Source organism: Rhinolophus sinicus, linkage group LG16, assembly GCF_036562045.2.
Source record: "Rhinolophus sinicus isolate RSC01 linkage group LG16, ASM3656204v1, whole genome shotgun sequence".
NCBI classification, from domain to species: domain Eukaryota; kingdom Metazoa; phylum Chordata; class Mammalia; order Chiroptera; family Rhinolophidae; genus Rhinolophus; species Rhinolophus sinicus.
In genome coordinates this window covers 34,700,477-34,716,118 of record NC_133765.1, presented here as the reverse complement: position 1 = coordinate 34,716,118, position 15,642 = coordinate 34,700,477, and the positions used below count along the sequence as shown (strand labels likewise).

The 15,642-nt window shown below is 44.9% G+C and overlaps 1 protein-coding gene across 1 annotated transcript; it reads left to right on the top strand.

Moving 5' to 3' along the window:
• Window positions 1-8,592: 8,592 nt before the first annotated feature.
• Window positions 8,593-12,870, top strand: HCAR1 (hydroxycarboxylic acid receptor 1). Its single transcript, XM_019733892.2, has one exon. It carries the CDS (start codon window positions 9,864-9,866, stop codon window positions 10,893-10,895), a length of 1,032 nt encoding a protein of 343 aa, XP_019589451.1. The 5' UTR covers window positions 8,593-9,863; the 3' UTR covers window positions 10,896-12,870.
• Window positions 12,871-15,642: the final 2,772 nt, after the last annotated feature.

The window sequence follows — 15,642 nt, the reverse complement described above, 5'->3', positions numbered from 1 at the left end:
TTTGCTTTGTAGGGAAGGGGGCGCTGACCCCTAAGGGTTGTATTCCTAGGCTTCCTTGCTCCCCAGCTTCCAGCTAGCTTCGGCCAATGGGAGCAGCCTCCTCCTCATCCCCCCTTCTCCCTCCACCCCCGAGAGTCCCGTCTCTGGCAGTAGCTGGTTCTCTCTCTGCATTGGTTGAGGACCCCAGATCCTGGGCTCCTGTAACACAGCCCCCTTCCTGGGTCTAGTTCCTGGCCTAGAGGTGGTGATGGCTTCTCGATGGCTAATCTCCGAGTTGCCTCAGCCACCTCTGTGTAACTTTTCAACAGTTCCCTTCCCTGAATAACCAATCCCCTGAATGAAATTCTCCTCAACTTTACATACTTAGATGGGGTTCTGTTTTCTGGGTGGACTCTGCCTGACACTGCTGCCATTCAAACCCAGATTTGGACTCCCTCGCAGCCTAGTCTGCCAGTTCTCAGGTACTAAAAAGAGGAACAACTTGTTAAATAAAGAAATATCGCAATGGTTTCTACCAGGAATCCACAGACTCTTTGAGAGGCAGTGGAATTATTGCAAAGGTTACAGAGTCCACTTGCGTATCAAGCATTGTCAGGAAATGGATCCAGTATCTTTCAGGCTTAGGTATTACTGTTTTCCAGTGTCAGTTTTGTTCCAATGTATATCCAAATGTTGACTTTGATCGGCCTGGCTCCAGTCATGTCCATTCCTAAATCAATCACCATAACTAGACAAGCCCTGAGTTGAGTGTCCCCTTTGGAGCTGGGTTTGGAGAGCGGGTAAGGCACATCCCACAGGAAATTTGAGGCACTATGACCAGAAGAGGGAGTGGTACTAACGTAACAAAACCAGACGTCCACTACAGCCAACTTCATACTTACATGTGCTAAAAATTATTAAATAAACTACTGTCCTTGACACATCAAGTGGGTGTGTAGGAGAGGCAGACTTCCTTAACTAACAGAATCCTATTTTACTTGAGATAGTAGGAGTCTAGTTAAAGATACTGAATTTCCCAGCGTCCTTTGCACCAAAGGTGGTTAAGTGACACAGTTCTGGTCAATGAGATACAGATAGATGCTGAGGAGGGCATCTCTTCTGTCGGGAAACACTGTGAAAGATTTTTAAATGGACAAAATATACTGGGTGTCCTAGCTGGCATTCTTTTTGGTGTCATCTCCATCTTTCATTGTCTCTGGGTTATTTTACAATTTTGCAAGTTGTAGAAAACCAATAGTAATGCAACTGGCTCTTGTCCATAGAAATGCAAATGAATTGTATCTGGAGGAGCTGCAATTAAGTATCATTCTGTTGACTAGTTTTCTAGTTGTAAATTCATTTCAGCATTCCTGATTGCCTATGTGTGCATATATAATTGCCTGTGTCTTTGTATGTGTGTGCGTTTTAAAGTTCTCCTTTGAATTGTTTTTAATATCTTATTGATTCCCTTATTAATTAACAAGTGAAATAAAATCTTTGACACATGTTTATTTTATAATTGGATAAGAGTCATGCTTTTATTCTTTAAAAAAATATATCATTTAACACTTCTCACATACGAAGGCAAGGCCTGGCATTTTTTTAAAAAAGCCTTGACCACTCCCTCTTCTTTCTGATTGGACCATGAGCATAGCCAGGAGGTTGATACATCCTCCTTGCAACCAGAGTGGCTAGCCTGAGAATAAAGATGCATATGCTAAGGATTATGGACTAGAAATGTATAAATAGCCTGTGTTCCTGATATTATTGTTGAATAACCATATCAGCTCTTGACTGCCTGCTTCCTGGGCTTCCTGTTGTGAAAGACAAACACCCCCCATCTGTTTAAACCAATGCAGTTGGCTTTTCTATAATACTACAGAATGCATTCCTAAACAACACTACCAGAAAGTCAGATATTTCCTTTAACACGAAAGGAAAACCTGGAGTCAAGCAAAGAAAGCATGCCTGAAGGAAGGGGGCAAAGGTGAGACCCGAATGAAGGACGACAGGGAAGTAATGTTGCGACACCAGTCATTCAGAGGAAGCATGGAGACATTCTACACCTTGCCTTCCGAGACGTCTGCTATGAACGAGTTTCCCAGGCTCCTTGAATTAGAAGTGACTTTTTACCACATGTGACACCTTGTCATAACATGATCTATTTTCTCAAGAAATCATGGGGTTATATATTTGTTTCCCACTCTCAGGGCTGGATTGGCCCTTAGCCAGACATTTTCTTTCCTCTGATTCTTTCTGAGTATTTTCAAGATGGTTGCTTGGGGTGGAATGGATATTTATTGATTGCATTTCTAGCATCTTTGTAACAGGCCCATTTTGGTTTGGAAGTGTTCGTCTCTCCTCCACAGTCTACCCATATGGTCTGATTGGGCCTTCGCAACCCTCCGTCCACAGGTACACATGGCGTCCTGCTGGTAACAATGATTAATTGATTTAAGGCTAGGTCCACCAGCGTGAATCTCAGCACACTTCTGAGAGATCATCTGGAAACGAGGCTCCCTTTTTGTCACTGGACTTGAGTCTCAGAGGATACGCAATAGAGTTCCTGGCAGCCGTCTTGCCCCCATGTGACCTGAGAATAAAGTCAATATGAAGGACAGCAGAGCCGAGAGATGGAGCATGTTTGATCCCCGATTCCAGCACATCTGAGGTCAGTGATAACCCTGGACCTTTCAGTTATAAAAGTCAGCAAATTCCCATTTTTGCTTAAGCCAGTATGGAGTATCACTTCCAGATTAGTTCTGATGAACACAAGGAGTTCGGGTTAGGGCAGCCCTTTTAGGGGTTTATTAAGACCTGTTCTAGCCCAATGTTTCTCAATATTCCCACCTCCCCCCCCCAACCCGTTATGACATACAGAAGGGATCTTATGCCCTCGCAAGGCACAATCTCATAAACAAACCTACATGTTGATGAAACTTCAAAATGAATGTAAGGATGTAAAGCATTATAATAATTTATAAATTTCACAACTAATTACAACACGTATATAAGGTAGGTTGCTGTGGATAACAACAGATTCAATGGGCTATCATTTAATTCCTTTCTGTCCTACTCAAGAAGGCATTTTGGAGTTCTTAGAACAAGGCCTGGTCCAAAGAGAAACATCAGAGGGCCCACCTCCCATCTGTCTTTATTCACTTGTTCAAGTAAATAAAACTTCAAACTCTAATACTTTCATATCAGCAATAAATTACCAAACAGATGCCATACATAAAACTGAAATCAACACAGCAGTGAATGGAGATGCCCAGGAATGAGAACCATTCAGGGAATAGGGATCAATTTATTCCCAAGCTGTATGAGCTGCCTTCCAAATAAATACATTCTTCATCTGTTAGTTCTGCCCTCCTCTCCTACTGGATTCCTTTGAATTACATCTTAAATATCATATAATTTCATCGACACATGTTTCAGTATTTATTTCTAAAGGATCAGGCCTCTTCCTTTAAACACAGCCAAAACATGGTTATCACTCTACAAGAATTAGGAATAATTTCTTAATATCCTTCCTTAGCCAATCGGATTTCTTCCCAAATGTCTCATACTCTTTCACAGTTGGAGTTGAGTCCGATTACAAAACGTTGGTTCACGTATCTTGTAAATCTCTTTGAATCTATAGTTTCTTTTTTATTTTTCTTGCACTTTATGTGTAGAAAAAAACCATTGTTTGCAATGCTTAAGACTCATTTTGAAATGGCGAGGAACTTCCTTGTCAGAACGTGTGTCAGTTCAGGATGACCACCCTGTCACATGGTGAAGCAATCAATCCCCATCCCCCCACTTAACCTCAGGGCCCCCAGCTTTCTCCGGGGCTGCAGCCCTACCGAGCAGAAACAAGCGAAAAAGATGGTAAATCATTTAGACTTCAAATTCGGTCAGTCATTCTTCTCCTTCCTTCCACAGAAAGCATTTTGAAATAGAGAAAGGAACGCTAAGATTCAACACTGACGTTGAAAAGGTTGCCATTGTGGGTGGAGTGGTTGCTGCCCACAAAAGATATATCCACTTCCTTACCCACCAAAACTGTAAACATGACCTTATTTGGGAAGAGTCTTTGCAGATGTAATTAAGTCGATGATCCTGAGATGAGATGATCCATTCTGGATTATCTGGGCCCTAAATCCAACGACAAGTGTACTTATAAGGCACACAGAGAAGGCCCTTGGACCACGGAGTCAGGGACCGCAGTGATGCATGGACAAGCCAAGGAAAGCCCGCAGCCACCAGAAGCTGGAAGAGGCAAGGAACAACGCTTCCCTAGAGCCTCTGGAGGGAGCACAGCCTGATGACACCTTCCTTTCAGACCTCTAGTTTCCAAAACGGTGAGAGAATAAAGTTCTGTTGTTTCAAGCCACCACGCTTGCAGTAACTTGTTACAGTGGCCACAGGAAGCTAATACAGTCATATACTCGCCCCTGGCTGGGAAAGGCATTCTAATGAAGCACAGGCCCTGGGTTTCTACCTGTGAAATAATAAGAAATATACATATTGGTCTCTGTCCCTGGTTCTTGACACAGAGCTCCTAAATCCCTTGTAATTTCCTGGAACATCTTTATTTATTTATTTATTTTTTTTTAAAGATTTTATTGGGGAAGGGAAACAGGACTTTATTGGGGAACAGTGTGTACTTCCAGGACTTTTTTCCAAGTCAAGTTGTTGTCCTTTCAGTCTTAGTTTGTGGAGGGCGCAGCTCAGCTCCTGGAGCATTTTTTGTCCTAATGAGGTGACTCTCGGTGGGCTCCTAGGTGGGGACTGGTCACCAGAAAGACCAAGCCACGATTAGAAGCTTGGCATTTTTAGACCCACCCCCCATTCTCCAGAGAGGAGAGAGGGGCTGGAAATGGAGTTAATGATGGGCCATGCCTAGGTGATGAAGCCTCCATAAAAATCCCCAAAGTATGAGAGTTTCTGGGTTGGTGAACACGTGCATGAACTAGAAGGGTGATGCACCCCAACTCCATGGGACAGAAGCTCCTGCACTTGGGACCCTTCCAGACCTCACCCTATGTACCTCTTCATCTCGCTGTTCATCTGTATCCTTTATCACAGTCTTTATTATTTAATAAACTAGTAAACATAAGTGAGTGTTTCCCTGAGTTCTGTGAGCCGTTCTAACATACGATGGAATCTGAGGAGGGAGGTCATGGGAACCTCGAATGGTAGCCAAGTCAGGCAGAAAGTGTGGGTAACCTGGGGACCCCCATCTGAAGTGGGGAGCACTCTCGTGGGACTGAACCCTCAACCTGTGGGGTCTGCACTCACTCTGGTTGGTGCCAGAACTGAAGGGAATTGCAATTGCAGTTGGTGTCACAGAGAATTGCTTAGTGTGGGAAAAATATCCCACACACTTGGCGACAGAAGTGTTGTGAGTGTGGCAGTATGTGGGGATAAAGGAGGCACCCACAAACGTGTCTTTTCAAAATACTACCGCAGACAGTTTCTCCTCCTGACACCTGCCAGGCAGCCACGGCAGAAATGTCCACTTCCTGCCCCTGTCACATATAAAGTGAAACATTATCTTATAAGATATCGGAGGAGTTGGCATGGCAGGGCCCAGGAGCATGCCAGGTCAGCCTGGCTGGTGTTTCCATAAGTTCTTTCAACCAGCCTTTCCTGTTCAGGGGTGTGTCCTCACAGCCAGAAGAAGAAGTAAATTGCAAAGGTCTGGAATCATTTGTTCACTAGTTCACTCACTTACTCAAGACATACTGAGCTTGATGGCAGGTGTTGGGCTAGGTTCCGGGCATGCAAAGCTAAATCAGACCCAGTGTTAGCCTTCGCAGAGATGGGGAGCTGGGAGAGGACACACAAGTAAACCCTTATAATACTTCGTGGTATGTGAGTGGCAGAGATGGTGCAGAGAGGAGGGCTTAACCCAGACCGGATAGGGAAATTCCCAGAAGGCTTGGGGGTTAGAGGACGTAGTGTCCTGGGATTCTTGTTTGGTAACCACAAGTGGTTTTAAATTTTAAATTAATTGAAATGAACTAACACTGAAAATTCAGTTCCCACTAGCCCCATTTCAAGTGCTCAAAAGCTACATGTCTACTACAGAACATTTCCATCCTTGTAGAAGGTTCTATTGGAAGACACTGATCTAGGCTGATGCTGACAAAAGAGGAGTTATTCAGGACTAGGAGGGAAGGAAGTATGTCCCCAGTGGTCCCTGTAGGACAGTCTTTGGATACTAAATACAGTCATGGCTCATGTTGGAGCCGTTGAGGCCAGTTCTGTGGAGCCTTATTAACCATCTTGAATTCCCCCGCTAAGGACAAACCCAGAGTCACTGGAGCATTCGACCAGATGAGCAGTGACAGCAGATTTGAGTTTCGGAGAACGGATTGGAGGAGAAGCAAGACAGGCAGCAGGAGGGCCCATCAGGAGGCAGCTGCATTCCTCCAGAACCTTAGACCAGCCAAAGTGGTTGCAGTGGGCGTGGAGAGACTTAGGGCCTCTGACCAGCAGAGTGGAGATGGTGGTGAGTGAGGAAGAAGAGGGAACCAAGCTTACAGCTTCAGCTGTTTGGTGGCTGGCACTAAGTTCCTTTGGTTCTGGCGTGGAATCGGAGAAAGAGGTTTGAGAAACATTTTTTTTTAAGTGTTGATGCTTAAGGGAGTGGCGCTTCAGTTATCTGGATAATATCCCCACCAAGGCTCCCGTTGGAACACACTAGAAAGAGAAAACACAGGTTCCAAGCCTGCAGAATTCCCAAGTGACAACGAGGGACAGTACTGTGTCCTCAGGACTTGCAGGATTAGGGGAGGGGCAGGAACAAAAACCTGTTCCTGTTACTGCCATTCTCTTTCAACTATTCACACAATCCTTTACAATACTATTTACTTAAAAAATGGCTCCCTACTGCCACTGAATTCAAGGTCTCCTGCAAAACTGCCCCCACTCAACGGTGGTGGCCTGTTTTATTCCTTACAGCTCTGTGAATAGACTCCAAATTTCAACGTCCTCGAATATTCCTCATATACCCCCTCCAGTCTTATTTCTTCCATGATCTGCATTTTGTCTGGAATGTCTGTTCCTTTTATTTCTGCCCCCTAGAAATGTTAACAACTCTCTCTCACAAAACTCCAATGTGTGTTTTTTAAACACACATTAAAATAAAGTCATAGCTATAAAGTCAAAATACATGTGTATGTATATTACTCTGTGTCACCTAAAATAATCTTGCCTATCCTCTGTGGTGTGTCAACCACATTTTGGAAAATATTGTGTTAAACTACTTATTCTGTTTGCTTTGTTTTATTGTTATTTATGTATTTGTCTTATTTCCTCCCCTAAAAACTGAGCTCCAGACGGCAGGTAATAGTTTCCTCATTTGGGGAACCCTGAAAGCATCTAGCAAAAACACCTTGAGGATTCACTTAATACACATTTTAATTTTATTTTTATGTATGTTATTTTTACACTTTAATTTACTTTTTTTTAAGTGACGGTATAAAATAATATATTAGTTTCAGGTGTGAATAAACCATTTTAAATCAACAAAGCCTCTACTTTGCAGCAGGCACTGTAATTACTAGCTAGGAATAAAAATAAGATCAGTAATAAAACCTGGTATCAATTTGACAAGACAGAAAGGATGAGGCAAAGAAAGGCCAGTGTCAGTCATGCAAGAAAGGGAAGCCCTTGTGTTTACAAGAATCTGGAGGTATCTGCTAACACAGATGAAGAATATTTTCCATTTGCTGAAAAATCCAGCCTAACCTTCTTAAGGTATTCAGGGTTCTCCAGCCAACCTCATCTTGGGGTGCTACAGCCTACAACAGTGAACACCTCCTCAGAGAATCATGAAGGTCCCCTTCTCCCCCAGTGAAAGTGGCTGCTATGAGCTCTCATGAAAAGCAGGACGTAGTTATCCAGATCTTTATTCCATCCCCTTCCTGCCAAGAAAATAGACTTTGTCTCCAAGGACCTTTTGGATTAGTGGGGGAGCTAAATGTAGACGTTGGATTGATACACTTATTTATTAGAAGTTACGAGACTAACAAGTGAGGAGGAAAGTGGCAGGAAAGGTAGTTTGGGACCCATCTGTGAAGGGCCTTGTATACTAAGCCAAGGAATGCGATCTTTATCCTAAGGCAGAGGTGACAAACTCAAAATCCCAGAGATCAGGCATTTGAATGAGTGAAGCTGACCAGGTAATAGGGAGCGGTGGGGGCTGTGGCAAAATAGAGCCTTCTTGGCCATCTCAAGGGGGCAGCGACTCTCAGCTCTAGCCGATTGTTACTATGTGGGATTTTTGGCCAAGTGTGGCCAGATCTTCCAGTTTCCCAGGAGAGGCTGGAAATACAGGTTTTTTCTAGGACAGTCCTAGGTTTTTTAAACATGTGGGCCAAATTGAACCGGTTTTCGAACCAGATATGGCTCACAGGCTATATAGCTATCACCTTGGCAGATCGGAGGGAGCTAATGATTGATGGCTGTTAAGTGAGGGGGGAAAAAAGGGATATGATCATATCTGTACTTCAGAAAAAAATCACATTGTAGTATGGGAGAGGAATTACAGGGAATGGACTAGTTTCAACAGCTAGGAGGTGACAGTGGTCGGTGCTAGGGCAAGGACAGTGAGTAGAGACTGTTGTCAGGCTAATTGGGAGTCTAGGATTCAGAGGGAAGAATTTAGTTTTAATCAGCGACAGAAGGAGGCATGCATGCTTCCAAAGCACTCCCTGTCCTCACCCCTCTCCTACGCTGGGAGCTGGAAAGCCACAGGGCATGTAAGTCACTTCTACAGTCAAAGGACAGGAAAATTTAGCAGACTCTGATCTTTGGTGCAGTCTAATTTTACCCATGATTATTTTAGAGATAGACTCTTGGACCAATGGCCCCAACCCTCATGCGTCCCCACCAATGGGCTCAGCACATAATTAAAATTAAAAACCGATGTATCACGGTGCTTGGCTCTTTTGAACAGCCAGTGGGAAACTCAGAGCCAAATACTCTTTTGCAAACAGCACAGGGAGGAACTGGCTCCCACAGAGGCTGTTTTATGGAGACGGACATATGAGAAATGGCTTGGGATGTACAGTCTTGCTGGTTGCGCAACGAGTCACTTGGATCCAAGGAAGGAGGCAAAGGGTGGGAGGTGTGAATGGAAGGGAGGAGAGGCAGAAACACTTCAAAGAACTTTTCTAACACCCAACAAATGCGGTTTTTAGCACTTTTTTCCTCCACAGACCCTTCTGATTTTTGAAGGCTGGTTTTGGGTGTGGGCACAGGAAATGGCTCTGAGCCTCAGTCTCTGGCACTGCCTGGGAGTGCCCCATGGGATGAGAGAGAGGACGGGCAGTCAGGCAAAGGTTAGGGAGGAAAGCAACACAGAGGCCCAGATTGGCTGCAGGAAATGTTTGTATTTCTCCTCCGGGAGGGAGGACAAACAAACTCTTTTCGTGCCTTCTGGGCAGCTTTGCGGCTCTCCAGCACAGAGAGAGTCTGCGGGAAAAGAGTGAGGCTGGAAATAAAAATCGTTCTGGGGCTGGACCCAACAACTCCTCTCCAGCATGAATCTCATTGGACCTCCCGGTCGCTTCCCAGAAATGACCACTTGCACGAAATTACATGCATTTCAAAGCCTTACCGTGCTACATGCTCAGGCTGTTGGGGAGACAGGCAGCTTGTGACCCACGCTCTGGAGAAAGGACTTCCCTGAGGCTCATTTCCTGGCTCAAGTTTCTGTTCTCCTTTGTGGCTGCATCCACCCACATGTGCGGTGGGTACCTACATCCCAGGGTGAAGAAGTTAGAAAAATAGCATCTGGGTGAGTGGCAGCCTTCAGATAAGCACCTGTGTCTTTGTGGGGACTCCAGGGCTTGCCCGGCACACAGAGCATTTGTCCTCTGCCCACCATGGACAACGGATCGTGTTGCCTCATTGAGGGGGACCCCATTTCGCGGGTGATGCCACCGCTGCTGATCCTGGCATTTGTGCTTGGTGCCCTGGGCAACGGCATCGCTTTATGTGGTTTCTGCTTCCACATGAAGACCTGGAAACCCAGCACTATTTACCTTTTCAACTTAGCCGTGGCCGACTTCCTTCTCATGATCTGCCTGCCCTTTCGGACAGACTACTACCGCAGAGACAGACGATGGACCTTTGAGGACATTCCCTGCCGGGTAGTGCTGTTCATGCTGGCCATGAACAGGGCGGGGAGCATCGTCTTCCTCACGGTGGTGGCCGTGGACAGATATTTCAAGGTGGTCCATCCCCACCACATGCTGAACACCATCTCCAACCGGACTGCGGCTGGCATCGTCTGCTCCCTTTGGACCATGGTCATCCTGGGGACCCTGTATCTTTTGATGGAGAACCACCTGTGTGTGCAAGAGAAGACCATATCCTGTGAGAGCTTCATCATGGAGTCGGCCAATGGCTGGCATGACATCATGTTCCAGTTGGAGTTCTTCCTGCCCCTCGGCATCATCTTGTTCTGCTCCTTCAAGATTATTTGGAGCCTGAAGCAGAGGCAGCAGCTGGCGAGGCAGACTCGGATGAAGAAGGCTATGCGGTTCATTATGGTGGTGATGGCCGTGTTTGTCACGTGCTACCTGCCCAGCGTGTCAGCCAGGCTGTATTTCCTCTGGACGGTGCCCTCTAGCGCCTGCAACCCCTCTGTCCACGTCGCCCTCCACATCACCCTCAGCTTCACCTACATGAACAGCATGTTGGACCCCCTGGTGTATTATTTTTCAAGTCCCTCGTTCCCCAAATTCTACACCAAGCTCAAAATCCGCAGTTTGAGACCCAAGCGACCAGGACGCTCCAAGACACAGAGGCCAGAGGAGACGCCGATTTCAAACCTCTGTCGCAAGAGTTGCACCAGTGTGGCAAACAGCTTGCAAAGCCAGTCTGATGTGCCGTGGGGTCTCCACATGTGTTGAACCGGCAATGAAACAGACAGACGAAATCGAGAACAGACTGGCGACTTAGAAATAATTCATGCTGAGGGGTTGAGGGGCTTTGAAAATGCTGCCCTTTCTCAACTCTATTCTCACTCTGTTGGAAACAAAGTTTAGGCTACGATGCCTTTTTGGAAGGTCCCAGTCGAGAAGTGAGTTTATATGATCTTTATTACAAGGATAGGGGGCAAGGGGCAGGTGTGTGATGGGAGGGGGGCAGGTGGGAGGGGCGGGACTAGGAAGAGCTTGGCTCCTGTGTAATTTTAACCGGCTGGGTAAATAGGTACAAGTGTTTAAACCGGTCGTGTCCCCCCCCCCCGGGGGGAGTTAGTGAATTTAATGACTTATCAGTATTTCCTATCCTCTGACCTTAAATCATTACTTGTCTTGGAAAACAGAAACCGGACTAAGTCAGTACTTTTATTTCAGGCTGAGTGAGGCTCTGTAGATTGGAATGTCTTGATTCCTATGATTTTCATCTGGTGTGTGTGGGGAGGTAGAGGGGACTCTGTTCATTTGACTTCTCAGTAGCCCAAGAAGAATGACAGCAAAACAATCTGCTCTGACCGTTTTTGGGCTCCACATTTTTCTGCAAGTCTTGGCATTTCAGAGAACATGCTGAGGGATATGTTTACCTGCCCTGATTTTTCCAGTGGGAGCTGTGTGCTTGAAAAAAGTCCCCTGGCCTTTGGGAAGTGCAGAGTCCAGAGTAATTGCTTTCACCTGCTTGTTATGTTGAAATTATTCATGAGTTGAAATCATTCATTCATTCATTCATTCATTCATTCTCGTATTTACTGAATTCATAGTTTGTGCCAGGCACTGTGCTATGTCCCTTTTACCTGGAAGCTTGTTGGTCCACTCTTGTATGACAGCAAAGTTTTTTGGGGAGGAGGCAAACAGAGAGGTTAATTAACCTTCACCTTTTTTCAACACATATAGTTTCTAGACCAGTTTCTGCAAACACCAGTGTTTTCCTCTTATTGCAGGATTCTGGACAAACACCAAAGGGTGGAAAAAGTAAATATCCCTTATACACGAGTCTCTCACATATGTACCTGGAACCCTCCAAACCAAACGATTCTATGAAATGACAGGCCACCCTGCCCGGGATGAGGGAGGATTCCAAGCCAACCTTTGCTCAGTCCTCAAGCCGAAAGTGGGGACAGGCATTCTTGGCACCTCTATTTACACTTTCTCAAATCCCCAGGGTACTCTCTGCACGTAAGGACCTCACCAGCTTCTGGTTCTTTGGCCTCAAAACTCCCCTCGTTCCTTTTTCATAGGCACCGCACAGCCTATGATGAAAGGCACAGGCTGTGGAAAGTCGGATGACTCTAAGCATGAATCCCAACTCAGCCACTTACTAGACGTGTGATCTGGAGGCCAATTTTATTTCACCACGTTTAGTTTTAATTTCCTCATCTGTCAAACAGAGGTAATAATAGTATTGACTTCAAAAGGCCGTTGGGCAGATTCAAGGACTCCAAGATCCAGAAGGATGGAGGGCTTTGCTCACGGTCATATCCCCAGCGCCTGCACATAGTAGGTACTCAGTAGACACTTGAATGAGTGCACGAACAGCATTAAACACTGTGTCTGGCAGTAAGTACTCCACATTATGGCTTTTTATGTTACCAGGCTTTACACACAAAGACACTGAGGCACAGCAGTAACTTCCCTCGGGGTTCACAGCTGCTCCACAGTCACTACCTGAATTCTGCTTCCCAGCTGCCCCCTGAAGAGTGAATACCAGGAGTATTATCAGCATCAAAGAAGCATATGTCATCATGAGAGAAATCTGTGAAAACACACTACTGCTTCTAATGCTATTCAGCTTTGTTTAATGACACAGCTTTGTTTAAACTACCTGGAATAGCAAAATGTAATCGATCTAATTCTTTCCTGGGCTGCTCCTTTGTTGCTCCATCTTAATAAACTTGGGTTCCTAAAGCAAGTTCCTTGTCCGATGTGTGACTCTATGTTAAATGACTCGGAAGACTTTATCTTCCCGGGGAAAAAAAGTCTAAAAAAATCCTGAAGCTCATGGTAGGCAGTGGTTCGCACTAAAAAACAGCAAGAACAAACAAAATGGAAAAAAAATGAACCAAAACCCCAAACACCGCATGACTAATTTTGCTTCCCTTTTTAAATTCATAGAATGTGACGAAAAATAAATCTTACTAGGAAGTGTTCTTCAGAAATTGTAAAGAAGAGTGTAGCTTCGTCGACATAGCTTTGTTGAAACTACCTGCAATAGCAAAGTGTAATCACTTAAAAGAAAATGTTTTCTCTCTTTCTCTTTCAGGAAGTCACATAAAAGCTAGAAGGGATATGAAACCATATATTCTATAGGAATTCTATGGAATAAGAGGTACCTTTTATTGGTGCTGACAGTATAAAAATTTTAGTTCTGGTCTAGTCTCAGAATGGGTGTCTTTACCCTTTATTAAAAGTGAAACGGTTAAGGTAGGGTCTGAAGTCACCAAACTGGCAGGGGCTGCTTAGATGGGATTAGAGCTCTGGGGCACAAGGGGTTAAGCCAATTGTTAATGTTGCTACAGCAAGGTGGGCACCTGGCCACTTTGTCATGCCTGGTCTCAACTTGCTTGCCTTCTCAGTCTTCTAATCCCCAGACACAAATGCACTTCTAATCCAGCATGACTCAAGACCTGGTCATCACAGTGAGTGCATAAATGGCTTGGGACCAGCTCCGTAATTTGCAGGGCCCAGTGCAAAAGGAAAATGCAAGATCCCTTATTCAAAAAGCATTAAGCATTTCAAGGTGGTGACCGCAGAGCATGAAACTAACCACAGGACCCTTCTGAGCTCATCCACGAAGCTAGGACCATCTCTCTACATATACAAATAGTCAGATGGAGTAAACCCGTGGCCTCACACATGGGCCTCATCTGGATTTAGCCACCTGTGATGAACAGTGGGCGTGGGAAGGGGGTCAATATTTTATTCCTTGTGAAGATTCATTCATTCATTCACTCCTTCTTTCAAGGAACATTGATTAGGCACCAGCTCTGTAATGGACACAGCGGAGAAACAATGAAAAACATATCCCCTGGCCACCCTATTGCAGAGGCCGAGGAAAAAATAAAATTACCATTCAGGGTAACTGCTTTGCGAGTGGTCAACAAAGAGTTCTGCAGGAGAACCCAGGGGCCCTTAATCCTGGGTTGGGGGTGGGAGGAGGCTTTTCAGAGGAAATAACTCCTGAATTTAGCTGTGAAGGACGGACAGGAGGCAACTAGATGACTCAGTGGGGAAAGGTGTCCCAGTTAGAGAGGAGAGAGGTGACAGCGGAGTGGGAACTGCAGGAAATCGATGAGATAGGAATGAAAAGGCCAGGCAGGGCTGCACCAACCTGGTCAGACGACAAGCCATGAGATCTGGGGAGAAAAGGGTCTGTTCTCAACCCTTCTGGACAGAAGATTGGTAACTAGCCTTTCAGATTCCCTTCTTTTTAAAAAAAGAATTAAACTTCTATTATTACAGAAGGCACATGTATGTTTTTGTTCAAAATTCAAAGAACACACAAATCTATAAAGTAAGAAGTAAACGTTTTCCTTTCACTCCTCTTAATCTCATTTCCTAGAAGTGACGACTTAACATTTGGGGTATAGACACACCTGCACACAGATGATGCGTCTTTGTGATGTCTGGCTAAAGCAGGATATCACATACATGTATATACAGTAAAGACTGACATACATAGTTTTGCAAGGTATTTCTTATCATGAATAGCTGCCTACATCAGCAGAGATCAAGTTCATTGTTTTTAACTATATATCATTGTATAAACAAACCCCATATAGTTTATTTACTAACGGCTTTTTAACGGATGTGAATTATTTCCAATTTTCCTCTATTGCCACCAAGCTATGGTGAATATTCTGAGTGATATATCTTCGGACACGTGTGGCAGAGTTTTGGGAAGCTAGATTCTTAGACATGAATTGTTGGGTCAAAGGACAGGCATCGTGGGTGAGGTGGCGCGCACAGTGGCTGAGAACACAGCCCTGGAGCCAGACTATCTGGGCTCAAATCCTTTCTCCTTTACTTACTAGCTGGGCGACCTCAGCCACGTTCCAGAATCTCTCAATGCTTTACTTTCCTTGTCTGTAAAATGAGGACAAGAGTAGTGCCTGCCCCAAAGGGTGGTTGTGATACTGAGTTTAGATGCATAAGGCACCTACAACAGTGCCCGTCACACAGCAAGCACTATTTCTATTAGCTCTTATTATTATCTTGTATTAGCTCATGTTATAATCATTATAGGCACCGCCACGTTGCCCAGCAACAAGGCTGAACCAACTTAGACTCCCAGCAACAGTGGATGAAAAGCCTTCTTCCGCACTCCTGCCAACAGGCTCTTATTTGTCTTGCTTGTTTAATAAGCATTTTTCCTTGTTTTTGTAAACAAAAGACAAACAAAAAACTACTCCTGTTAAGTGACAAGTTTTGTTGCTGTGTGCGTGTTTGGTGTTGTGCCTACGAAGGCTTTGCCTAAGCCGAGGTCATGAAGACTGACTTACTCTTACTCTCACACCTGAATTTCACATCTTCCATTTAAGTCTGTCCATGATTTATTTTGAGTTCATTTTTATGTACAGTGCAAGGAAAGGGCCCAACCTCATTCGTTTGCACGTGCCCCTCTGGTTGTCCCAGCAGCATTTATGAAAAAGACTCTGCGTCCCCATTGATTTGTCTTAGCACC